Source organism: Equus asinus, chromosome 1 (genome assembly GCF_041296235.1).
Source record: "Equus asinus isolate D_3611 breed Donkey chromosome 1, EquAss-T2T_v2, whole genome shotgun sequence".
Taxonomy (NCBI): domain Eukaryota; kingdom Metazoa; phylum Chordata; class Mammalia; order Perissodactyla; family Equidae; genus Equus; species Equus asinus.
Window position 1 is genome coordinate 32024989 of NC_091790.1, and position 27822 is coordinate 32052810.

At 44.6% G+C, this 27822-nt stretch overlaps 1 protein-coding gene across 4 annotated transcripts in view; it reads right to left on the reverse strand.

The window, feature by feature from the left end:
• Window positions 1–27822, reverse strand: part of ZDHHC14 (zinc finger DHHC-type palmitoyltransferase 14) — a 275559-nt gene that overhangs the window by 180853 nt on the left and 66884 nt on the right. For 2 of the 4 annotated variants that reach the window (XM_070484686.1, XM_070484645.1), the window contains exon 2: window positions 17353–17796. The exons of the other annotated variants lie outside the window; for them this stretch is intronic. In XM_070484686.1, coding sequence (XP_070340787.1) covers window positions 17353–17399 — 47 coding nt within the window. In that variant the 5' untranslated portion in view covers window positions 17400–17796. The remainder of the gene's footprint in view (window positions 1–17352; window positions 17797–27822) is intronic. 4 annotated transcript variants of the gene reach the window in all.

The following is a 27822-nucleotide window of genomic DNA, read 5'->3' on the forward strand; positions in this document are numbered from 1 at the left end:
TCTTTTTGTATGTGGGTCACGGCCACCGGATTGGTGCTGACAAGTGGTGTAGGTCCGTGCCCAGGAACTGAACCCCAGCCACCAGAGCAGAGCATGCTTAGCTTAACCACTAGGCCACGTTGTCCATTGCCTTCATTTTTTGTGACGATCTCTCAACTAGAGTTTGTCAACTGCCCGAGATAATACAGGTAAGAGATGCTTGGCCCGGCAATTTTAACCAGGATGCAGAATACTCAAGTAACAGCTGAGTATCATCATGTGACCAGGCTTAGTGGTATAAGCTTAGGGATGTCATTGGACAGAACAGTGTGTTGACTCTCTTACACATGGGACAGTTTTGATAGATAGATAGATGATAGAAAGTTGATAGATGACAGATTGATAGCTAATTGATAGGTAGGTAGATGATAGATTGATAATAACAATTCCAGGCATTTGGTACTATCAACACTTTAGGAATGGTGCAAAAAATAGGTAATTAAGGACTATCAGGAATGGGTCAGGAGCCAGCCCCCTGGCTGAGTGGTTAAGTTCTCACGTTCTGCTTCAGCAGTCCTGGGTTCACCAGTTTGGATCCTGGACGCAGACCTAGCACTGCTCATCAGGCCATGCTGAGGTGGCGTCCCATATAGAAGAATGAGAATGACTTACAACCATGTACTGGGGCTTTGGGGGCGGGGGAAGAGGAAGATTGTCAGCAGATGTTAGCTCCCGATCTAAAAAAAAAAAAAAAAAGAGTGAGACTTCTAAAAAAAAAAAAAAAGAATGAGTCAAGTTCACTCACTCCCAGCTGGAGTGAGCAGTGAGGACATCTGGAGGCAATGACATTTGTGTTAGGTATAATTACTAGACGTATATTTCTACAGGTGGAGTGATAGGGTTTTGGCAGGAATGGGAAAAGGAAAGAAACAGGGGAGATGATTCCAGGTGTTGGAACAATGTGACCTAAGGGGGGAAGGTGCAGTGTTCACAGTACAGTGACAGAACAGCCCATCAGAGCATCAGGTCTGCAGCAGGGCAGGAGACAAGGCCAGAAGGCAGGCAGGGCCCTGCTCTTGACCAGCACTTCACTGTACAACTGGTTTACCTACATGTGGAAACAACTCACACATAACTCTCTCTAGTTAACGGTCCCTTTTCTGTGTAGACTTCCAAAGAAAAGGAAGGAAATACAAGATAAAAACTCTACCTTAGGAGACACAAGTCGCTCATCTACAGAAGGCATTGCTTCACATTTCCAGAGATTATCTAGATAAAACATAATAAAAATATCAACTCTCTCTCCATGTTTCACATGAAAAAAACGAGTGGGAGTGTTGAAACATGTGTATACACAGAACTTCAGAGCTGGAGGGGGCTCTGTAGACAGCACAGGTCATCTCCAGGCCGAAACAGAAAACGATGCTTTAGGTGGAACAGCCCTTTGTCACGGTTTTTCACGAGCCAGTTTCAACTTATGTAGACAATATTATCATTCTCCGTCTCTCAAAAGAGCTGATAGAAATAAACAATGCAAAACAAATTTTTTAACAACTCCTATAAAACTTTTATTTTCAAGATGGGAGAATAAGGAATATGTGATATTTACACATTTCTTCTTGTAATATGAATATTGTCTATTTCATCTCATAAAGCATGGGGAAGCCCGTTCAAACATGTAACTTTTGCATCTGAGCTTCTAACCCAGAATCAGGAACACAAGTGAGCGTGTTAACACTCTGAGGAAGGCTAATGTCCACACGGCAATACAACTACCCTCAGAGAGGGTGTTTCTTAAGGCCCTTTCCTTAGAGGGTCCTTCAAGAGCCTTGATCCCAACAACAGTCAACCTCAGGTAACAGAGTTGCGGGCGTCAGCCTGGTGCAGCCCATGAGCGGGTTAGGGACTAAAAATCATTCCTAAACCTGCCCCCAAATCTGTCTGCTATCTTGCACCCCTATGTGCAGGCGACTTGACAGAGCATCAATGATAAAATCTGACCTCTCCCAGCGCCCTCCTTGGCACACCACATTGCCCAACAGCCCATCACTTTTAACATAGTTCACTTGCTCCTAACAGCAACCTGTGACATAGGCAGAGAGGGGATCATCAGACTGAACCCCAGTTTACTAACAAAGCTGCAGCTACAAAACACTTCCTCCGGATCCCGAAGCAAGAGTGCAGCGAGCTGGGAGCTGCAGGCGCATCCTGGGATTTCGTCACTGCCCCTCTGTGGCCAGTGGAACACCTCACTCTGGCTGCTTCCCGGCCCCCAGAAGCCAAGCTGCTTCTGTCCAGGTGGCCCTCCTGCAGCTGTCATTAAACCAAGCTCCCTGCCCCCTCGAGAACGCCGTCTGCCTCTCCTTTCTCCTCTGTTCCTGGGCACAGCCTAACTTGCTAAGGGCCCGTCTGCTTTGACTCTTGGAGATGGGAAGCCGTGCTTTATCAGATTGCTGTGGAAATCAGGGAAGTTACTCCATCATCAGGCCACCGCTGAGATTCCAGCTCTCTGGGCTGGGAGGGGACAGCGAGGTGTCAGGGATGGAGTGAATTCTCTCCTCGACGAAGGTAGACACCTCTTTGCCATTTCTATTTACACCTCCAAGAAGGCGAACCAACCTCCCTGAGCTCAGAAGCCTCAGGGGAAAGCAGGGGCTAAAAATCTATTGAAGGGCCGACAGAGTCTTCTGTGAACAGCCCGAGAGAGACTGAGAAAGGGCGAGGGGAGAGGGAAGCAATTCCAAACCCTGAGTCCCAGGTGGAGGGCATTCCTAGAGTCACAGGGGCTCCCTGAGAGGGAGAACCCATCCTCTCTCCTGCTGGGGTGTGTGTGAGGAGCTGGTTTCCCAAAGATGAGTGAAAGTCGAGTAAAAATAGGAACATGGGGAAAAAAATCTTTAGGCACACAAAGTAGCAGCAAATTCTTACACTGTACTTACAATACGCCAATCACAGTTCTAAGAGCTTTACATATCTGCACTCATTTAATCTTCAAAACACCCCTGGGAGGTGGGTACTATATCCCCATTTCCCATAAGAGGAAACTGAGGCACAGAGAGGTTAAGTAACTTGCCCAAGATCACACAGTTGGTTAGTGGCTAAGCTGGGACCTGAACTCAGGACCTTAGGCTCCAACATCCATTCTCTTAATCCTAACACCATGCTGCCTTTCTGACAGACAGATTATAGAGAGATTATGGAAGGAGAGGCCTCCAAGTCAACACAGTTGGCTGACATTATGTCTCCCCACAGATCACCCCTCGGTGCCACTGAGTTCGAGGGGACATGGATCCAACTCAGTTGCTAGATCCTTCATAATTATGGTTAAAAAAAAGACGCTTTTAAAATATATGTTTATTTGACTTCACATGCTCAAACTGATCTTAAATGAAATGGTATGAAATAGTCTTCCACCCAAACTTTTCCTGTAAGCATTTATTAAATTATTAAACATGATGCACATCTGCTGAGCATCCACGAAGTCCCAGGCACTGTTCTAAGGGTTAGAGATACAGGGAGAAACTTTCTATGGCTCTGATGCTCAGAGAGTTACTAACAGCGCACTTCAGTCAGCAGGACCATCACCACCATCTGGACCAACGGTGCCCTTGTGGCCCTCTCTGGAACAGTCAAGGTACCACTCTTTGGCTGTCTTGTGTGAGCCCAAGGCTAGTAAAAACCAGTCCGATCAAAGCGTGTATCATGGAAAGTCACTTTCAGCAAACTGATGAGGAAGTAAGGAGAATGAAATGTGAAAATGGAAACCTCAAATCTGAAACTATAATTACCTTATTTTTAAAATATATATATATAAAATCAGTATGGTGGTTAACTCTGGGCAAAGGTAAAAGATGAGATTGTTGCATGAGAACACAGCAGTGTCGGGAACATTCTAGTTCTTAGATTAGATGGTGGGTTTTACGAGTGTTCCTCTTCTTACTTGGCTTCATAACTTATATCTACGCTATCAAATAATACCTAATAATACAAAACTCTATAATTGCCCGACTTTTCTTAATCATGATTGCTTCCAACTAGAGATTACTGAGGACTGAACATATTGCAAACCCCTGAGCACGTGGTTAATGCAAAGTTCTCCGATGATCTCTTAAATTAGGACCTCCTCATTAATCCGGGACGTGGCACTGCACTGTTTTAATTACCTAGAAGCTCTGTGTTACAGTCAGATTGATTTAAATAGACAGATAGATTAACTGAACAGCAAAGAGTATTTAATTAAAGTCTACTAGGATGAAAATCACAGCACTAAACGCAATGGGAAAGTGCTAATTAGTTTGCATATGTCAAAAGAAAGTTAACATCGTTCCTACAATATGATAAAACTCCTCAAATGTTAATGAAAAGAGTGGGAAAAGCCTTTCTTACTTTTTTGCTCCAGCAGCATTAATAAATGACAAAGATCCTAGAGGCAAAAGACTGTGTTACAATTTGTTAAGTATAAACAAACATCACAGTTTTGTGACCCGGAGCTGTGCCATGGTTGTATATAAGCCTGAAATCGATTTTCAAATAATTATTTGGAATTTTATTTTTATTGTAATCCATCTTTGCCAATGTCTGCCTAATAAAGACCATTTAGCCAAATAAGTTTTTTCTTATATAAGGATAAGTTTAAAAGAAAAAAACATATGTATTGAAAAAAATATAAGAAACTTTCCCTTGGCCTTGGAAATATAGGCCAAGGAAAACAAAACACAAATAGTTTGTGGGGACTTTCTACATTAATGGATTCAAAGGAATACATTCAAAAATCAAAAGTGAATACAACTCAAAATGAGTCATAGATTTTCAAAAGCACCAATTATCTTTCTATCTTTGCTTTTCAGAGCAAAGTGCCTTCAAAATATTAATTTAAATGAGAAAAGTGACACAGTGCGCGAGGGCCCAGCACAGTGCCTCCAATTAACGCTGTCAGGTATAGACTTGGCACCTGCTTTGTCTGTACCTGGTTCAATAAATGCTGGAGCACTTGAAAAGTTCCTAAGAGCAAAGCCGCCCTTTGTAAACACCTGTAAGGACCACGTAATTGCTTCTCCAATTAGACCCTGCACCACTTTTCTGTAATGTTTGTGAAATATGCTACTTCTAGAAGATGTTTCCAATTGCCTTTCATAGAAAAGTATCATCTAGCTAAGAGGCAGGAATAACAAAAGGAGGCAACCACCTCTAGACTGATGTTTAAAAAAATTCACATAGTAAATGTGGATGCTGGCACTAAAATTGTGCTTTCTACTCCCAGAAGCAAGCCTCCCCTCCACTTATTTGCTAGGTCAGGCAGTATAGTCTGAGGTCAAGGCAGGACTCGCAGACACATGCACTCATTTAATAAACACTTATCACTGGGTGAGCCCCATATAGATGGCATGCTCTCCATGCCTCGTTGTAAGTTTAGGGTTTCGAGGACCTGTATTGACTTCCCCAGGTCTCCTCCTAGGCTGATGGAACACGTCTGTCTTACAGCTGGATCCTGTAGCCACACTCGGCCACCACTAGTCAGAGCTGGGGCTGCAGCACATGAGAAACCAGCACCTCTGCAGGTCCCTCACCCCAGCTGCAGACAGGAGCTGTCCTGACCGGCGGCCCCCTTCGCTGGTGGCAGAGTGAGCAGGGCAGTGACAGAAGTGCTCTTCCCTGCAGCCACCTGCAGGAATGCCATATGCATTCTCTAATCAGAAAAATCATAGCACCATGCGGAGCACTCTACCCACAGCATTTCCTTTGATCCATTTGGGAGGCTGCTCTATAATGCCCATTTTACAGATGAGGGAACAGACACAGAGGGTCTCTTCGAGCATCCTCAAGATAGCTCTCCTGTATCCCGCCACAAAACGTCAGCAGCGCTAGCTCAGAGGGGGCATTTTCAAAGACTGAACCGATTAAGCCTTTGTTTCGTTCCCTCTTCTCGGGCTTCCAAGACTTGTCTTCTCTCCATGGGAGCTTTATAACCACTATGCTCAGCAAAACAGGCTCAGTCTTCTGCACAAAAGCAGCCATTTTCCCAGCTATTTTGAGCCCTCAAACTCTTAATTTTAGATAGCTCCCTCCTGTGATAATCTTTTCCTTCTTGAATAAGACGGCATGAACCAACGCAAGCCCGCTTCCGAACATACCCAGGAATCCCCCTGCTGAGGCCAGTTGTGCAAGGGAAATCCCACTTCTGGGGAGTCCCAGGGGAGAAGCAGGAGGGTCTGGAGGGAGTGGGGGGTGTCTACAGGAGAGGCAGGGTTGGGGGCCAGGAGTCCAGCGGACCCAGAAATCACCAGGAAACGCGAGAATTACAGACGGGCAGTCCGCATTCAAAGTAGAGTCTTGTTAGTTTCTTCATCTTATAAACACATCCTGGAGGCCTTCCTGTGGGTGGAAAGTGCCTCCTCACACACCTCCATCAGAAGCCCCAAGGAAAGCGTAAAGGCAGACTCCTGGACCCCACTCCAGACCTTCTGAATCAAAAGCATGGGGGTAGGGACGCAGGAACTGAGCTTTGAATCAGGCCAACGGAGATTTTGAAGATCACAGAGCTACTCCAAGTCAGGGGCTGGAACAGACCTGAGAATTACAGAAACAAAAAAGACCTATTTCCCATACACAAGGCCTTCTCATCTCTGGGGGAGACTGAAATGGCAACTCCCAGTAACCAACAAAAGCGAGCAATCGACTGCAGAACCAGCTCCAGGTCTGAAGAGCTTTCTACTCCTAAAGAATTTTTCAGGCTGCAAAACTTTCTCAGCCCTACTCACGTTTGGAAGTTGTCATAATACGTGTGTGCATACACTTTACTGCCCAAAGATGATGTTCCATTATTTTTGCTTTTTTTAATTTTTTTTGTGTGTGTGTGAGGAAGATTGGCCCTGAGCTAACATCTGTGACAATTTTCCTCTATTTTATGTGGGATGTCGCCACAGCATGGCTCGACGATCGGTGCTAGATTTGCACCTGGGATCTGAACCTGTGAACCCCAGGCTCCTCATGCGGAGCAGGTGAACTTAACCACCATGCCACCAGGCCAGTCCCCTACTTTTGCTTTTTAAAAACGTTTTATTTTATCTCTGGCCCAGTTTCTTTTGCTGGGTTCATAAACTGGAGGTATTTTTATCTACATATGCTGAGGTATTAAGGTATCTAACTTTAAAATTTCTTAATGGTTTCTCAGTGCATCAATAAATGAATGCATTTAGGATATTTTTCTGAAGTTTTTAAAACCATATAAGTAACATTGAAGAACACTCATAATTCTACAACTCTAATACAACTGTCATCTTTTGGTATCTTCATTTCCAGTTTTTTTCCATCTGCACATACTTGAACTTGTGGTCAATGAATATCTACAACTTTGTAACCTGTTTTCAATTAATATACTATGGTGAGCATTGGCATGTTGTTATATAACCTTCCTTGTTATTTTTACAGCTATATAACATTTCATAAAGTGAATGTATCCATTTTTATGGCTATATGACATTTCACAAAGTCAACATATCATTATTTACTTAATCATTCTCCTGTGGTTAGACATTTAATTTGGGTTCCTTCCAGTTTTTCACATGCATGAATAACACCATTTTAAAATGTATTTATTTCCTGCCTTTAGAATAGAACCCCAGACCTTGGCTCGTCTAGGGAAAATAGAATTAAAAGATGATGGAATACTGGACATTTTGGGGCTGTGGAGAAACTCTAACTTTTCCTAAGTTAGTGCTTCACAAGTTGTCGTTTACTGAGCATCTACTGTGCAAGGCACGTGTAATCTTCATAACAACCACTTCAAAGCAATACTAGTCTCCATTTTGCACAGGTGACATGCCCAAGCTCACACAGCTGGTGAGTGGGGGTCTGGGTCGCTCTGACTGAGACCCAGCCCTGTCGTAATTCACAGTGAGAGAGAGTAGAAGAGAGGGAGAGGGGAGGCGGGAGGGGTACTGTAAGATGCCTGTGGTAGACATCAGAGCTGCTCGCCAAACGTATCTGGCTCTCCGCCTCTTCCAGGCACCTGGGTGGACTGTACCTCCAGGCCCTGTGGTTGGGTGGAGCCACACAGCTAGTTGTGGCCAACGAGTTGTGAGTTGCCGTAATGTGTGTGTCACTTCCAGGCCAGAGCATCTAACGGCTGGTGTGAGATCCTCCAGAACCCTTCCTCCCTCTGCCACGATGGCCGTCAATATGTGAGGTTGCTGCATCAGCCTGGGTCCCAGGATGAGGAGCTTCAAGCAGAATCCCCAGCTGACCTGCAGGAGTCACGTAGCTTGAGCAGGAAATACACTTTTGTTGTCCTAAGTCACTAAGATTTTGGAGTTGTCTGTTAGCACCGATAACCTGGCCTCTCCTGCCTGAGGTGATGTCTTTCCACTTCCAAAATGACTGCCATGCACGCTTCTCCTAACATAGTTAGCTTCCTTCAGAAGGTGGTTGTAGCAGGGTGCAGCTTCCCGGGACCACAGCCCGAAACACCTGCTGGGAAGGACACTCATTTGGGTGAAGGCCTGTGGACGGTAACACGGCGTGCAACCCCAGTCCTTCGCACTGGGAGGGCAACGCTCTGGTGGACTGTCCTGGGGGGCAGGATGAAGGTAGGTTTACAGCCCTGAGTGCTGGCCAGAGAGAGGACAGGCCCAGGGAGCTCCAGAGTAGAGAGTGCTGGGCACGTGGGAGCTGCCGGTTGACCCCAGCCACTGGAGGCTAGACCGTGTTGCCAGGCTCACGTACCAAACAACGGTGCCTTCGGCCATCCTGCCCCCAAAATACGTGATTCTGTCATTTATGTTAAGATCTCTTCTCTCCCAGATATATCACCTCCTAGAAAGATGGGCTGAGGGGAACAGAGACCTGGGGTTTCGAGCCTTCATCCAGGGCTCAGATACAAGGTCTGCCACTCATCAATTGAATGGCGTTGGGTCCTCTCAGGTATCTGAGTCTCAAATTTCTCATCCATTAAATGGGAATAAAAATATCGACCTCATAGGATGCAGGGCTAATCAAAAGAGTAAGAATGTGCTCAGCACATAATAGATCCTCAATAAATTGCGCCTATTGTCTTTAGTATAAAGTAAGTATCCTGCCAGGCTCCTTCTCTCCATCGAACAGGAAAATCGGCGAAATTCTCCCCTGGCTTAGCAAAATGACGTCACGAAAGAGAAGGCCTTCTATCTGCTTCGTCTTAAACATAGACAGTCATCCTAAAAACATACTTTGTCTCTCGGGGCGACAGAGGTAAGGGGAGCTTCCTGCTATCAAGATAACTGTTTGCAGGGATGCATTATTTGCTGTTGCAGCCACAGAAATGCCCCGTGGCTCGCAATCCTTGAGACAAACCCTCTTCCTAACCGGGCAGGCAGCCTAACTTCATCAGGCCCTTGAGAGCTGATGCACGGACACGGCACTCGGGCGCAAGGCTTGTGCTGTTCGTGCAAGCCCTTTCCACTGGCAGCCCCGTGCCCCCCGAAGAGAGTTAAAGCACCGCAATGAATGGTCTTTTAAGAATGTGTGGCTGCCGTCCCTGCGGCCTCAGTGTCCAGCGCCCAGAGGCGCTCGATCAGCCACTGGGAGTTCCAATTTCCTAGATGACTCAGAGGAGCTGCTGCAAGCTGAGCCTTGCCTCAGGCCCCATCCCACCAAGTGCCCCGTGCACTATTCCACAAAGTCATCTCTGCCCACCCCTTGCCTCTCCTTCACCCCGATACCTGCCCTCGTGCTGCCCTTTGCTCTCTGTAACTCAGGAGTTGTTAGCTTCTAGTATAGTTTTCCTTACCAGAGTGATTTCCCAAACTTTTGGGAATGTTGATAACCTGTCCTTGCTTTTCTGATGTGAAGTTTTTCCTCCCTTCTTTTTTTTTAATTCTTTTTTTTCTTCTTTGAGGAAGATTAGCCGTGAGCTCACTACTGCCAATCATCATCTTTTTGCTGAGGAAGGCTGGCCCTGAGCTAACATCTGTGCCCATCTTCCTCTACTTTATATGTGGGACGCCTACCACAGCATGGCGTGCCAAGCGGTGCCATGTCCACACCCGGGATCTGAACTGGCGAACCCCAGGCCGCCAAGAAGCGGAACATGTGAACTTCACTGCTGTGCCACCGGGTCGGTCCCTCCTCCCTTCCTTGAAGTGCTGTGTAGCATACAGCTATTAAATAGGATTGACAATCTTCCAGGCATTATTTTTTTTAAAACGTATGCTTTCTGGTGAGGAAGATTGGCCCTGAGCTAACATCTGTTGCCAATCTTCCTCTTTTTCTTTTTTCTCCCCAAAGCCCCAGTACATCATTGTATATCCTAGTTGTATGTGGTTGTTCTATGTGGGATGCCACCACAGCATGGCTTGATAAGTGGTGTGTAGGTCCGTGCCAAGGATCTGAACTGGTGAACCCTGGGCTGCCGAAGCAGAACGCACAAACTTAACCACTACACCACTGGACGAGCCTTCCAGACATTATTCATAATAGCCAAAAAGCGGAAACAACCCAAATGTCCATCAACTGATGAATGGATAAACATAATACGGTATGTCCACACAGTGGAATATTACTCAGTCATCAAAAAGAATGAAACACTGATACATGCTACAACATGGATGAATCTTTAAAACATTATGCTAAACAAGATAAGTCAGACACAAAGGGTCACATATCATACAATCTCATTTATACAAAATGTCCAGAAGAGGCAAATCTATAGAGACAGAAAGCAGATTAGTGGTTTCCTAAGACTGGAGGGGGTAGGATACGGGGAGTGACTGCTGATGGATATAGGGTTTCTTCTTGGGGTGGTGAAATATGCTAAAATTAGATAGTGGTGATGGCCATACACTTCTGAATATGCTAAAAGCCACTGAATTTCATGCCTTAAATGGGTGACTCTTATGGTAAATGGATTATATCTCAATAAGGCCATTATTTTAAAAGAATATATCTTCAGGTGCAAGAATTTTATGACATCCTCTAAAATAAATGGAAACATTCTAAGGATGTTTCCAAACCAGAGATGGGAATATGCCTCATGGAGTTTGCAAACTCAAAAAGGGATGAGGTTGGGTGTAAAGTGATAGGCAGGGGGTGGGGGCCTTTGGCCACCTAGAACACCAGCCAATCCAGAGAGGGCAGCCACCACACAGCTCCCACTGATTATTGCTCCTCAAGCCCAGTGTGCCAGGTTTTCATATTTTTCAGGAAAAGATAAAATGCTCAAGTTTTAGTTGAAATTTTCCTATTTTTGTTTTTATAACTAATCCAATTTTTTTCAAAAACATGGGGCTGGCCCCATGGCCTAGTGGTTAAGTTTGGTGCATTCTGCTTCAGCAGCCTGGGGTTCATGGGTTCATATCCCAGGTGTGGACCTACACACAACTCATCAGCCACACTGTGGCGGGAACCCACATACAAAATAGAGGAAGATTGGCAACAGATGTTAGCTCAGGGCAAATCTTCCTCAGCAAAAAGAAAAAAAAAATCCACCAAGGATATGACTTCTGCCTTTTACTGTTGAGTCAACAAATATTGCCTGAATGCCTACTGTGTGCCAGGCACAGTCCCAGCTGGTGGATGCAGCAGCGATGGATGACGGGGCCTCAAGGAATGGGTTCTCTTTCTTTCCATGCTATTATGGAGCAGACGGCACTACACGGTATGCACCGAGCTGTCCCAAGAGTGTGGCACACGGAGGCCCTGAGCTGCCAGGGGAACCAGTATTGCTGACAGACACCTTCGCACAGGTAGATGGGAGCCAACGGCCCAGAAGGCTGCAAAGGACCCTCCCCAGTTCTCCCTAAGAGAGGTGTGAGTGCCCCCAGAGCCAGGGCAGAACAAGCCTAAATGCCCAAGTTCAGACTTCTGGAGAAAGACCGAGGCACAGAGGCCAACCTGTCCTCAGGGATGGAATATCTTAGTAGGTTACAGGTTAACAAGGGCCTCATGGAAGGCCGACCTTGGGAGATTTCTATTTTTCTTATCCTCTGTTGCTAAATAGAATGACACTACCTGCATGTCATGGTTCAAAGCAGTTCCTCCCAGAAAGAAGGGCCTGTTTTATTTCATCTCACAATGTTCATAGTTCCTGGGGAAGATGTGTTGTTATGAGGGTGGTCACTGTTTCAATGGGCTTGGATATTGCATTCGTTGTGACTTTCTGCGCCCCCAGCAGTTCTGTTCTTGAGGAGACATTTCTCAGAAACGCTCTCACAAATAACAGTGAGTCAGGACCTCAAAATTGATCTCGTGGTGTTAGTTTCAAAGTAGGCATCTAAATATGCTCGACTTGGCTTATGACAAGTTAGATATAATCTGAAACCACCATAATCTAAAACTTAAAGACATAATGGAAGGACCAAAATTGTTTGTGCTTTTCTAAAACAATGTCTTTCTTCGTTAATTGGTCCAACCCAATAAGTAATCATTAAAATTTTTTTTAGAAGCCACTTTTTAATATATCTTGTGGTAGATTAAAGATGGCAGCACACTCTTTGTTGCTCCTGCCATTGGGAAATAAAAGCTAATTGCCCTCCCCTTGAATTTGGGCCGGTCTTAGTGACTTGGTTGACCAAGAAAATGTGACAGATGTGTTGTTCCTGGATGTCCAAGGCTGGCTCATAAGAAGTCTTACAGCTTCAGCCTTGGTTTCTTGGAATGCTGCCTCTGGAGTCTGACTCCCCAAGACCACCAAGCCATGAGGGAGTCGAAGCTAGACACCTGGAGAGAGATGCCTACCAGTCTCCCTATGTTCCGGTCATATCCACACGGGAGTCACATACATGTAGGAAGCAGCCATGGGCTTCCAGCCCAGTCGATATCAGACCAAAACTGTATGAACCATCCTAACCCAAACTGGCCAGCCGAACCTGGTCAACCCAAAGAGACAGTCATACCCAAATGAGATAGTATGACAAAACTTGTTTTGAGCCACTAAGTTTTCGGGTGACTTATTAATCAATAATAGATAATTGGAATAGGCAGGAAAAGAGAATGTGATTATTTTTCATAAATCTTCATTTGCAGTAAGAGGAAGAAATTATTCAATTTGGACAAATCTTTCACCTTAAAACCTACTTCATAAGTTACAGAAGAATTTGAAGGGTAGAATTAATCATCAAATGAGTCAATAGTATTTATTGAACACCCACTATGTACAAAACTAAGAAGAGACATATCTATTCAGAAGAACGATCTAACAACTCCTGGTCTGAACGAACTCTACGCAGAAACAGGAGCAGAAACAGGTAAAGAAATGAATTCTTTCAAAGGCAAAAGGAATTATCCAGCATATATAATTAAGAAGACAGTTACGAAAGCACATGTGATAAAACAGACACACGAACTGAATATTTCAGGTTGTAGTGTTCTCAGGAGCAGGGAGCGATTCTGATCAATCTCTAGAAACTTCAGAACTTCCAGGTTAGACAAGGATTTTTCACATATGCTTGTGGCTGTAACCATGAAATATTTAAGCATGGACTGAATTTCTACGACTGCTTATTCTTTTATCTTTGCTTACTACGATGTTTGAAAGTTTTATCATTAGTGTGATCTTTTAGACCTGACCATAGAGGCTGTGGGGGGTGGGGAGCGGGACAAAGCTTCAGTAATGTCTGCTGGCCCTGAGAACTACTGCCCATCTAGCAGTGCATCAATTCACTATGGCCATCTTCACCTGGAAGGGCCTTCTTTGAGTGGGAATACTGGATGGAGCCACTGGATTATTTTCTTTTTGGATGATTCTCCCTCTAGACTCAGTAACTGTTTCTTCTGGTGAGGTGTTGAGGGGCTGGATGGAGTTCAGTAAAACATTGCTATCAAGGGGCCGGCCCAGTGGTGTAGTAGTTGAGTTTGTGCGCTCTGCTCTGGCGGCCCAGGGTTCGTGGGTTCAGATACCGGGTGCAGACCTACACACTGCTCATCAAGCCACGCTGTGGCAGCATACCACATACAAAATAGAGGGAGACTGACACAGATCTTGGCTCAGGGACAATCTTGCTCAAGCAAAAGGAGGAGGATTGGCAATGGATGCTAGCTCAGGGCCAATCTTCCTCACCAAAAACAAACAAACAAAACAAAACAAAAAAACACGGCTATCAATGCACAGCTATAAACATTGCTATCAATATTTAAGTGCAAGGCTGTGGATGCGAGAAATAATTTTCAATTGTCAACATCCCTACTTAGGCCAAATTCCAAACACCAGAGAGATACCAGAAACAGCAGCGTGTGACACTTCTTATTTTCTCAAGTATCCAGTTTCCAAACTAAGCATTTCCCACCAAAGGGTCTCGTTTCCAGCTCTCTCACATGCTCTAGTACGTGTTGGCATATCTAACAACTAAGAAACGTTCTAGCCTATAATGTGCATCTACCCACTTGAACTCAGCGGACACGAGAATCCTTCTGGAAAAGATATGGCTATCCAGCAGCGTTTGTATTTACGGCTTTCAGGAAATTTCAATAGTGATGAAATGGGACCATTTTCTTCTTAGTCATTGTGTGAGGGTCACAGGTAAACAACTAAACGACACTAACCAAATCTGTACTGTACAGTACTCATCTAACAGCTCATGGTAAATGACTTCAGCTCCAATCTGCATGACAGGGAGGAGGGACACCCTGAGAAAGCAGGGCAGGGCTGGCGGGCTCTGGGCCAGGCACTTTAAACCTGGCGCCTCGTCGTCTTCTGCCACTGTGTGAGGGGCAGCTTTGGAGAGCAGACCATAAATCTACAGGGAGACTTATAAACACAATGATTTTTGTTTCTGAGATTTATAATGCACGGCAAAACAAGGCTATGCTTAATCCTCCAGAGAAGTTCTCTCTCGATAAGATCTTCAGAAGCCAGAGAAAACAAAACTTCTTTCCCCAACCAAAAAGGGCCAGACATTTACGGAAAAAAAAGAAAAAAGCCCTGGGAATCTGTGCCTTGTTGATAAAGATTCTGAGAAGAGACTGTGCAGCTTTCGTTCCCGATGTGGTAGAAGACAGCACAGCAACAACAAAGAGAAAGAAAAATAGAGTCTTTCTTGCAAGTCAGAGCCTTTGAGGTAATTTTGCTATTGAAGTTCACAAAGGATTCGCAACCGTACACGCGGCATCAGAGATCCTCTTGCGGAAAAGCGAAGAGAACACCACTAGGAAATATACTAGGAACAGCAGAGGAAGGGTGCACGAGGCGTGCCCAGCAGCTCTGACATCACGGAGCCAAGGAGACCACTTTGAACCAAAGGAGATAAATTTAAGAAAAATGGGAGGAAGAGCTGACTTTACATGGTGGTAGAAAAACCGTGAACCTTACCGCACGACAGATTGAAGAGGCAGAAACCATAGGTCGGCTCAGAGATTTAAAGTCAGGGATCTATAGTGAGTTGCATTTTTTTTTTTTAATTTGGCTCTAACTTTGTTTTTTAGTTATGGTAAGAACACAACGTGAGATATCTTCTCAACAAATTTTTAAGTGTACAATACAGTATTGGCAACTACAGGCACAATGTTGTACACGGCGCTCTAGAATTTATTCATTCACATAACTGAAACTTTATACCCAGTGCACAGCAACTCCCCGTTTCCCTCCCGCCAGCCCCTGGCAACCACCATTCTCCTCTCTGCTTCTCTGCGTCTGACTATTTTACGTTCCTCATATAAGTGATATATATACAGTGTTTGTCCTTCTGTGGCTGACATTCACTTAGCATAATGTTCTCCAGCTGCATCCATGCTGTTGCATATGGCAGCATTTCCTTCTTTTTTAAGGCCAACTAATATTCCATGGGATGTACGTACCACATTTTTTTAATTCATCCATCCATCAATGGACATTTAGGTTGTTTCCATATCTTGGCTATTGGGAGCAGTGCCGTGACGAATGTGGGAGTTGTATGAAGGGAATTGAGGCTGCTCAATGCCTAGCACGTGGCATCGCTTGGTGCCATGTCACATGCTGGACCAAGATCCAACCAAACAGCGCTTTTTAATATTTTTTCTAAAGCATGAAAATAATCCTAAATTAGTAGCAGACTCTATTTTTTTTTTTTTTTGAGGAAGATTAGCCCCAAGCTAATATTTGCCGCCAGTCCTCCTCTTTTTGCTGAGGAAGACTGGCCCTGACTAACATCCATGCCCATCTTCCTCTACTTTATATGTAGGACACCTGCCACAGCATGGTTTGACAAGTGGTTCTAGATCTGCACCCAGGATCCAGGCTTGCAAACCCCGGGCCACTGAAGCAGAGGGCATAAACTTAACCACTACGCCACCAGGCCAGCCTCTAGTGGCAGACTCTTAATATATGAGGATCTAAAGACCCAGAACCCCTCTTCCTCTGGCAGGGGCTAGGTGCCCCCATGAGATGCTTCCAAGAGTAATAAATTGCTAACTCTGGAAGCCCTGACTATGGCCATGCACAAAGAGGCTGGCTGGAAAGTGCTGGGACTGAACTTCCCAGTGTCCTCTTCACAGGGTGGAAGAGAGTGTCACTATGGGGCTGGCCACATACCTGCTTGCCCCACCCAACACCGTCCCTCTCTGGCCTTCTGCCTCTGCCCTCCTTTCGCAGGGGGGAACGTGTCCAGCCGTGGTGAGCATCGCCCTGCCCCACCCTTAGGCCTCGGATAAGCACCCCCATTGGTACACACACTCCCAAACTACAACAGATACCCTTGTATTCTTATTTCATTTCCAGAAGGAGAATGCGTCTATCAGGGGACCCTAATTTAAGGACCCTCACCCAAACTATAGCTGCTATTCCAGAATAACTAGGAGGCATGACTAAGGAGCATACTTTTTACCAATCCCAATGTCTTTGCCTTTGGGAATGACGTGAGCAATGGGGCTCAGGCTGGTAACAAACCGCACACACAGTGACTTCAGGAAGGCAAAGTTCTGAACCCCGCAGCGATCTGCCCGACTCCTACGTCTCGCTCCAGCTGTGTCCTGATGTCCCTTTTAAAGCTATTTTTAGTAACAGCCATTATTCAACAAAGAGGAAGAGAAATGTACATCAAATGTATTCACAGAGGCCCTGGAGCCCCCGCCCACAGTGGACTGCCTTTTAAAGGCATCCTGCCCCATAGAGACCCTTTCCCTTCCGTCACTCAAAGCCAGGAACCCTTGCCACAGTGCACTAAGATTCAGCGAGATAGTGTTTACGGCGGAGGCCACCTGGGAATTTCCCAGGCCCCCAGAATGCGTGTGTTATTTCAGACTCCAAAACAGAAGTGCACAGCAATGACATCAGATTCTCCACGACAAACCATGTGCGTTTTATCCAGGCCCTACTTCGCTTCTTGCTAAGCCAATCACTGTGGCCAACAGGAAGAGGAGCCTCTGGACCACATGCACATTTTATTGATTGGCCCAAACAGGAAAAAATAGATACAAGAATTATTTACTTACCTCCTGTTGTCATCAACTTCTGCTAGCAGTACTGACCAGAAGACCATTGGTCAGAAGGCACATGGCCAGTTCTCCGGGCTGCAGTGTGCACGTCTGCCATTCTCCTTTGAAACCCCTCCTCATTTGTTTTTCTAAAGCATCCCCAGGGAAAGGAAGTGGAACACAGTCACACACAGGCCCATTTTAGTCACGTTCTTTTCTGCCTCCGTATAACTCAAGTGTGCAAGCAAGACAGGAAATCTTGATTACAATGACACACATTCCAGACTTCTAGGAAGCTTTTCTATAGAAGGATTCCTGCGCAGGGTGGGAAATTGGAGTAGATGACATCTAAATGATCCTTTTCCAATTTAGAGAGTTGACTTTTTAATTCCTCAAATGCATGCTTCTTCAAAACTCCACGTAGGAATCCAAGAATTGCTGTGTGAGTATCAACAGTGATCTCTGGAAAACCAGACACAGGAAGACATTTCTTTCAAAGACATCACAGTTCTATGTTGATGGATCAATTCAGAAGAATGAAGTGGAGGCCTAGCCCATTAACTGGGCCCCTCTCCTAGCCACCCCTGCACCCCATTGAGGGACGCACAGGCCAGTTCTCCAGGCTTGCTCATTCTGGAGATCCAGTCCAGAGGCTCTGTCCAGTTGCCTCCAGTTGCTCCCCAGAAACCCCAATCCTTCCCACATAGCTGATGGGCAGCACTCAACAGTGAGTGATGCCGAGACGCAGTAAAAGCTTGTCAAGCTCCACTATTGCAGAATGGAACGCGCATGTTCTCTAACTCATATCACCCCTCCAACCAAGTTCCAAACTTCCAGCCACCACCAGAGAAACAAGGAATTCATCTCCCTCCTGACACTTGGGAGAAGCTTAAAGGCTGGTAGGGAAGGGGCTGTAGGGGGAAGCCAAGGAGAGACTAACTTACTCTGCTTATAAGGCTTCGCACCGTAATTTGGAGTTCTGTCATTTAGACAGAAACAGCGGGAGCAATAGGGCACATGTTCTACATTATAACGAAAGTCAACAATTTGTTTTCCAGAAAGTTCTTACACAGACACCTTTGGAGAGATACCTTTATCCCACTTACCTCTAGGTTTACATATGGATCAACACTACTCTGATAAATAGTTCAAAAGAGTCTTCCTGACCATTTCAAGGATAGGGGCTATTTTTTCATGTTAAAAAATTATGTGCATCCTCATACAGTAGTAGCTGTATTTTACCTCTTTCGATTATCGAGAAAATATGTAACTAGAGAAGGCCATTGTGAATTTAGTAATGCTTTTGAATTTATGTTTGAGTAGCAACAACAGGAGCTACATGCACTTGGAAAAACATAATAACACACATATACTCATAAGGTATATACCACTTGTTATCACAGATGACCCTGGATTCTTGACCCTCTGCAGTCACCTGGCCGCCCCCAGACTCCCCAGGAACCTCCGTGGTCTATCCACTGTTGCGAATTCTAAAAACTAGAATTTTACTAGGTAATCTCAAAGGAATTTTGATCTGACATTTTCAAGAGGAACAAAAGCAAAATCATTTACTCTGCGTTTTTTTTTTTCCTTTCATGGCACCCTTAGATTCCTGTTATGGTATCAAGCCATGTAAGAGATATCAATAGGCTTTCCGCCATTTTATGTTGTCTAATCATCAACAAACATTAACTAAAAGGAGATACAATGAATCACAACACTGTCTGCTCCTCAGGACTATTAGAATCTAATTAAAACTCGCAAGATCAATGCCACGCCGGATGAAAAAAATCACCATGGGAACTATGAAGAGGAAAAAAGACTTTTGTTAGCAGTCACATAAAATTACCCAGAATAGTCCTCCCTCCGTCTCTCCCCCCACGAAAACACTCCTCCAGGCTTAAAGCTAAATAAATGTCAACAACCAGAGTCTCGTATATACTGACTGCAGAAAGAGGAAAAACAGCCTCAAGTGATGGGGGGCGGGGTTGGGGTCAGACACCAGCTGTGAATTCATCTTTCCTGCAAAGCCAGATGTACTCATAAGTGTCTTGTGAGTTGGTTTCGTCGGTCATGTGTTTTAATTTGTCCAAATTTGCTCTTCTTTAGACAGAGAAAACCCCAGGCCCACAACTATGAAAGCTCAGCATGGCGGTGGAAGCTGGGGGACCCTCTCTCAATGGGGCATCCTCTTGGGGGCAGCAGGAGGGGCCGAGCAGTGTCCACTGGATGAGACCCCCTCGGAATAACAAAACCAAGAACACAGAGTCTATACAGAATCTACAAGTTGGATCCCAAAAAGATCCCAGTGCCAAGGGCAATTCAGTTGCAGGCATCTTCTTTGAAATGAATATCACCTACTAGAAGTTGACAAAAAAAATCGTATTTCCATAATTCCAAGTTTATGAAAAAAGCAAGGAAACAGCATTGAAGTGATTGGTAAAGATTTCAGCGAATATTGTAAGATCTTTATTGAATTTCCATGTATTCTTACTCGCTGACAAAGGCAAAAAGGAGAAGAGCGCAGGCTTTCTTGCCCATTTGGAAACATTATAGGCTAGTTCACCCCCAGAATTCTTAGAGCCGATTGCCAATTTCACATTCCAGTGACGACGACCTTGACCAACCCAATCCACAAAACAGATTTTATGGCACCGACTAATATTCCTGCCCCTGAGCTCTAGGAACCAAACTCACAAAGCCCCTGGGCCCAACACTGAGTCATGCCGAACACCTCAACCACCTGCCATCTGTGGCCAACTCAGGCGCCGACGCAGCATCGGTGACAACTCAGTGTTCTTACCAGCACCTCAACGGAATTACTAACGATAACGCGCAGTGTCGCAGCAATTTAAAGTAGAGATGGACACAGACAAAATGGTTAAATGAACTCCTCAATAACTGGAGAACTCTTCTTAAGCTCCTCCTTTCCGGGCAAATTTCTAAACTTAAAAAAAAGTGATTAAAAGAGTTAGGTTGACGTGGATCAATTCCTTTCTCGACCCACACCTGTACTCTGAAGAGGCATAAATTGCCAAGGGGAGGGATGTCAATACTTTGCCTTTATTTAATTCTCAACAGTTTTAAAAGTGCTGTCAGATCAGTTACGTCATGCCATGCCCCTAACAACTCTGGGCACTGCATTGGGCAGCTGTGGTCCTTTCCACTTTGCAAAAGCCAAGGTTCCACAGGGCAGAGGCCTTACCTATTGTCACTCACACAGACTCAGGAGAGCCAGGGCTAACGGCCAGGCCTCCACACCCCACCCAGTGCCCTTTCAACTACAGGATGAGCAAGGAGCGGGCTGCCTGGGCCACAACCTGCAAAATTGGCACCTGCATTAAGAGAAATGAACTGAAAATATCAAGAGAGTATTTTTAGGCCCTTGAGATTGATTACACACTCGAAAGGCTAATGGGACAGACACACAGTTGGCACAGTCTTTGCTCAAGCCCTAATCCAGCACCTTGGGTCAGAAGCTAGGGCCACGAGCCCGCGCAGCATCCTTGGGAAGCAGAAATCCGGAAGAAGAAGGGGATGCGTTTTCACAAGAGCAGCCGTGATCTGCAAACATAGTGAACTCGAATGAAACCAAGCCAGCGCCAAAAAAGCGAAACTCCCGCTTCTCAGATGCCTGCGGTTAATTCTCTTTGCCCTCCAGATGAGTCAGATCAAGGGGGTGTGGACTGGTCCACGGCAGCTATCAAAGCAAGTCATTTGACACTGAGATAAGCGCTGGGGAGCGCGCTGCACACAATAGGCCGACGTGTTTCTCTAGTTCCCTGGCTAAAACTAACTGCTTTATCTGAGTGAAAATGCCGTGTTCCAGTCATCCTCTTTCTAACAAGAGCCGCTTGTATCCCCAGCTGACTGTAAGAAAGATTACATTCTGTTCCTCGTGAAGAAAATGACAACGGGGCCTACAGGGCCCGAGTCCCGCAGAAAAGAGTATCCACTCCTGTGAGCTCTTACACGCCCCCTGCGGGACCCCGCCAACCTCACTGTGACTCTAAGATCCAGAAAACAAAACCAACAGCCCAGCATTATCAGGGCCTCCAGGTTTAGGAAAAAGCCCTGGAGTAAAAGCCCTTTCTACAAACAGCTTGGAGGGGATTTCACATGGGAGTTACCTGCTTTGTTGGGAGGGTGAAGGGTGGGGATATAAAGGAGCGTCAGCTCAGGGTGAGCCCGCCACACCAAGGCGACCTTCGAGGCCCAGATGCTCTCTTCCATCGCTTTTGTCCTTTTGGGTTCCTGAGTCCTTCTCCCCTACGACACGGTGATGGACCACTCTGTTTTCTCTACGGCATCTCTGGCACGCTTCTGCTGTCGAGGATGCCTCTTTAGGAAGATCACGACTGTCTGCATCAGGGGCCATCAGAAACCCTGTGGTCCTCCCGTCTCCTGACAACGCAGACTGGCAAACGCTTCGAGGACTTCAGAAGAAAATGATACTGCGGTCAATGCCCTGCTCGGTTCCCTTCTAAAAGCTTTTTGCTGCCTTTCAAAGTGGCCTGGCCGCACCTTCCAGGAAACATGAGGCCCTAGACACTCAGCTAGAAGAACGGCACGGGCAAGGCTTTTCTATCCGCGATAAATAAGATGGTTTAAATGGGTGATGCGTAAACTGAGGCCTGTATTCAGCCCAAAGTAACCAACGGCATGGTTCCCAGGGCTGTCAAAGGCACTCGCGAAGGATGCTTTCTGGTCCAACTGAAATCAATACTGTGCTTAGGCTGTGGCTTAGCGAGCATTTCAACACGAGGTCAGCATCAAATATAGCATTAACAAAAGAAAACACCAGGTCGGCCTGTAGGTGCTATCGAATAACTCCTTCATTAATATGGAGATAACTATCAGTAATTTCAGAGACTTTTTAATGTGCTGGAAGAAAAATAATAGCATTTATCTTTATCTGCTTTTAATTGTATTAGTTCACGTTTAAAGATGCATTCGAAGTATTTTAAAAATCAGTAACATTATGTTACATTTTTTTCTTTATTTGATGGATAAACACATTTCACAGCCAGGGATCTTCTAGAACCAAAGAGCATGACCCACTATCATAAGTGTTTTAGAGAAATGACAGAGAATTACTCTTTGATAATAGAAGAAAAGTGCATTCACAAGTAGCAAAGATTGAGGTCATGGCAGGGAAAATAAGTAGACAATGCATAAAAATGGCTGATGTGTATCTTTTGACTTTCTTTCTTTGTCCCTTTTGGGGTAGCTGAAATGCAAATATGATGACTGGAGCTGGAGCAGCCATTTTGGACTGTGAGGTAATCTTGGGAATGTAAGCCAGCTACAGCGAGCAACAAAAAGGAGTCTGTGGACTTGAGGACTTCGAGGAGCAGCACTGCCACACCAATCCTAGCCTATGCGAGAGAATTAAAGATTTGTTTGTCTAAGCAGACGATACTTCTTCTATTGCTCACAGACAAACTTCAACCTAAGTTACATACTGCACATTTAGCCCTTGAGATAGGCATAAGATTTGGAACACCAGCTGCCAACTAATAAGCAGGGTTATTTTCAGAGCCAGAGTTGAAAATAGCGCATCGGCCGCCAGAAGTAAGTATGTGGGGTCACCTGTGGTCCCTTACCCTGCAAAGAAAACAAGAGCCTTAAACGAATGAAATGTAGCAGAAGTCCAGGGGGACCACCTCGTCACCACCTGGTCTTTGAAGGAACGATGCTGTACCTCCAACATCTAACACCGTGTCTGGGCACAGCAGATGTTTAATAAATCTCTACTGAATTAAAGAAATTGAAGTCAAGGATTGCTAATCAATCTGAGCCCAGGGATCCAACGACTGGAGGATCCTTTTTAGTACAGAACAAAATCAGAAAATACAAAACTTCAAGTCTGTGTGAAAACGTGCCTTAGAATTAAAGCCCTTGGATGGTCCCGGTTTCACGGTAGCGTGGCACTAGAGCCCAGAATAACTTCTGTTCATGAGAATTGAAAGCTCGAGTCTGTGGGATCAGAGAAGAGGGAATTCAGGATTGTCAAAGCTTCTGTGTGTTGCTACTTGTCATTCAGATTTCATAAAGCTTAAACATGAAAGATCAACACTCAGACAGAATCTCTTTTGAATCAAAAGAACACAGATGAAAAGTCGAGATCCCTGTGCGATTCCTGTCTGAAGAAAACGCCCCTAAGATCCTGGAGATCCCAACTTCAACAACAGCTCCTGCTCTGCTCAATCAATCCGGCCCATTACCGAAGCTTCACAGAATAGGAGATTTCTACCATGCAAAAAACCAAACGGAAAAGGGAGCGGGAGACAGATGCAGAAGACAAGAATCTTGCTTATTCCTCCACACTAGCCGCTCAACTGCCATTTTGTTATTAAAAAGAACACTTCTCACGTTTCAGTGGTCTTTATGAGATTTGTCAAACGTTTTTCTTTTTAATTTACTTTATAAAATCTAAGCCCAAATTTCCTGGAGAGAACAGAAAATGAAGGCATCATAAACTCTACCAAAAGCAAAGGCTGACATTGCAGAGTTGAGCAGAACGTGGGGGCTACCGTATTTTAAATTTAGCAGAAGGCTGTGAATCTTTAAAAAAAAATCCGTAATTGTGTTAGGCAATTTCCATACCGGAACATACCCAACATGCACACGCACACACACACTTTTCAAAAAAAATCCCGCCTCAGTGATATTACCGCTTGGAGACAGAGCAGTTTAAGCAAAGGGGGTATGTTTCAGGTTGTAGATGGGGAAGCCAGTGTTTCCTGAAGGTGACTCATCAAGCAGATGGTTTAAGTGGTACATGGACACACTTAACCCCTACAAGTGAGTCCATCTGTAGAAAAAGACTAAGTGCACTAAGAAATTAAGAGTGCAGGTGTAGGCATTTGGAAATACTGGTAAAACATGTCAGAGACTGGAAATCTGTCCACGTCCACGGGCAGGTTTGGGTGGAAGGAGGGGATAGTGGTGCACCATGAGCTCAGCCTCAGAACTCGCTGACCAGCACCACCAGGGCCATCCCGACTTTCTGGACTGCCCACCAGAGCTCGCAGGACCCCAAGACTGTCAGCATTCTCTGCCGGCCCCCACAGCTCCGGGGACCCCATTCATCCCTTGGGACTTCAGCAGGCACCTTCTGTTCCCTTATCCTGCTTTCTTGCTTCCCCTCAAAAGTATATACCATCTCCAATAATTCAAGAACCAAGGCTTCCAGAAAATAATCTGAGTGTGGGTTTTTTGTTTTTTGATTTCTGTGAAATGCTTCTATAGTAAAGAATGGAGTTTGGTTTACCTGAACCAAATGCTCTCTTAAATAATTCTTTTTACTGTAGTCTAGCAGTAGATTAATCATTATTTCATCATTCCACATATTAGTGAATGCTGACTGAATGAGCAGATACTTATTAAGTCAATGGACCAGGCACTGTGCTAGCAACTGGGGATGCACTGCCCTTTGGGAGCTCATTGTTCAACTCACAGAATGACTCTGTTTTTATTATTAAGGAGCAGGTCCAGACTTCACCTCTCTGTCCTTGACAACAACAAATGACCTAGAAAATGGACAAGGTCATTGTTCTTCCATTTGCCACTTCTCCAAATACCTCAAAAACTGTTATTATTTCTGATATTGATTTGTGCTAAATTTACCAAAGGAAGATGCACCAAGGATTAGCATTTGTAAGCTCTGATGAAGGTCAAGATCACAGCAAAGGTTAATCGGTTTCTTTGGAAATTGTAAGCTTGGCAAAGGCATTCTAGTTCATCCATCTCAGCATCCCACCCAGACAGGAGGCAGAGCTCGCCTGTAAAGAAGGACGCGGTCAATCTCTATAGACACACACAAACACAAGAACAGATTTTTGACATCACCATCTCTCAACAGTTGAAGGTAATTATTACATAAAAACACTAACATGTTTCTGCATGTAGAGATCCACCATATTACACGAAGTCAAAATCAGGGTAAAATAAAATGCTGCACATGGATATGCGCCTTGAAGAACGTGACTTAAGACGAAGATCTTCCCTGGATAACATTTACGGGAAGCACAGCTGCTGTCTTCTTTACTGCTATTTGCACACCTGCATTAGCTGCCCTGAGTCCAGTTTACAGATGCAAGGAGGGGCGTTGAAATCCAATTGTGAAAAGGCATAAATAGATTCGCAGTAAAGACAGGACTTTTTTAGAAATTGGTTCGGTTTTTTATTTACCTCTTGAAGCAATAAGATTGATCCATTCAAGGGCTGCTTAGTTCCAGACCCTTCAGTTTGCCAAGAAAATATTCTACATAAGAATGAAAGGAGAAGAATACTGAGGGATCAGGAATTCCCGAAGTTTGGGAAACAGTCTGGTGATTGCTTCTTTCTTTAGTGCTTAACTCGGTGTATTTCATGGACTCGGAACTATTCCTCTTCAAATACATTTATTTGCTAACATCTATAAATATTTACCAAAGTTGTTGCCAGGTGTCTCAATAGCACCATCAGATGAAGCTCATGAGTGTTACGGAAAAATCTACAACTTAGTTTGGATTGAGAAATACCATAAATGGGTAATTTCCTTCATCTCACCTCGTCAGTCCCTAGCATGGGCCTCTCATTAGACAGAAAGCAGATGTGACAGCCGGGCCTAAAGAATCATCATACTCATTAATTCTTATGATACGCCAGACACTGCTATGTGCTTTACATGTAAAATCTCACTTAGTCCTCAAAACAGTCCTATGAAGATATACCATGGCTATCCCCCCCTTCAGAGGTGAGACCACCAGGGCCCAGAGAAACGAAAGCTGCTCAAGATCACATGGCTGGAAAGTGGAGAAGCTGCAGTTTAAGCCATAAATCTGCCTGATGTCAAAGCTCATCAATGCACAGGGGAAAAATTTCAAAGTAGTGGTTTGCCCGAGGTGCCTACATCTTTGAGTGAATTTTCCCATCAATAATAAGTCAGAAGGGATTATGGCACTGTCTGACTCCACTTGGAGAGTAAAGTTAGTTCATGTGCCCCGAGGACTCTAAGCATATAAATGAAAACAATTAAAAGTGGGCTCAAAGTAAGTAAAAGAAGCCAGACAGAAAAGCCTATGGATGGTATGATTCCATTGTATGAAATTCTTGAAAAGGCAAAACTATAGTGACAGCAGATCTGTGGTTGCCAGGAGGCGGGGGAAGGGATGGACTTCAAAGGGGCACAAGAGATGATAGAAGGATGATAGAAATTTTTTATTATAACTGTGGAGCTGGTTTTGTTATTTATTTATTTATTTTTTTGGTGAGGAAGATTGGCCCTGAGCTAACATCCATTGCCAATCTTCTTCTTTTTGCTTGAGGAAGATTGTCGCTGAGCTAACATCTGTGCTAGTCTTCCTCTATTTTGTATGTGGGATGCCGCCACAGCATGGCTTGATGAGCGCTGTGTAGGTCCCCACCCAGGATCTAAACCCCTGAACCCCGGGCCACCAAAGCACAGCGTGTGAACTTAACCACTACGCCACCAGGCCAGCCCCAGCTGTGGGGCTGTTTTCACAATGGAAGATATTTGTCAAACTCATCCAACTGTACACTTAAAATGGGTGAATTTTATGTAAATTACACCTCTATAAATCTGATTTTTTTTTAAGTGTGCTTAAAAGGAAATTGAGTAATATTCATATAACATACAATGGATACTCGTTCCATTCACTTTTTAATCTAACTTTCAGGTAAACCTATGTTTGGTGGGAAACTCTTGAATGTATTTGAAGAACCAAAGCTTTCAGAGTTTGAGGCTTCCCATTTCTTTATGAATCTGACTTCACCCCATTGGAAATTTATCTTTCACTGATGACAAATGTTTGTGACCGTTTATGATAAGATTGTGGTCCTGGGCACCTAAGAGGTAGGCGGTATATGCAAAGGGGCCCGCCCTCAAAGTCAGATGGCTTTTACTCTTGGTCTGGCCCTTCTGCATCACAGCTGTGTGAACTTAGGCAAGTCACTAAACTTCTCTGAGTCTAAATTTTCTCCTTTATAAAATGAGGATAAGGTTTATGAGAACTAAGTGGTGAATTATAAATAAAAGGACTTTCATTTTGATTATTTCAATATGTTAAAAATGTCTCATTTTTCAAAAATAAGAAGATAGTCTGTTCAAGAAACTGACGGTCTAGCCTACTGTAGCCTCTATGGTTGAAGTCATAAAATCTAAAGTTTATTAAGTTTCTTATTCGTCCTCTCATCGTTCCAAGCACACAACCAGAATTTGAGAAGGGACCCCCTGTATTGTTCACTGTGCCTGGTTACCTGCTCAGCACACTTAATAGTGATTTCTGGGTTATCACCGGTAAAAGATGATAACCCGAGAGAAAAAGGATAGGATCGGTATGTCAAGTAGAGGCGAAAGCAACATAGATTTTAAAAACTATCATTTGTTGAAATGAAGCGAATATGGAGCAAAATGATTTTTTATGGTTATTTGTGAGGTTGCCATATTCAACTCAGATATTTAACAGATAGAGTGACTTT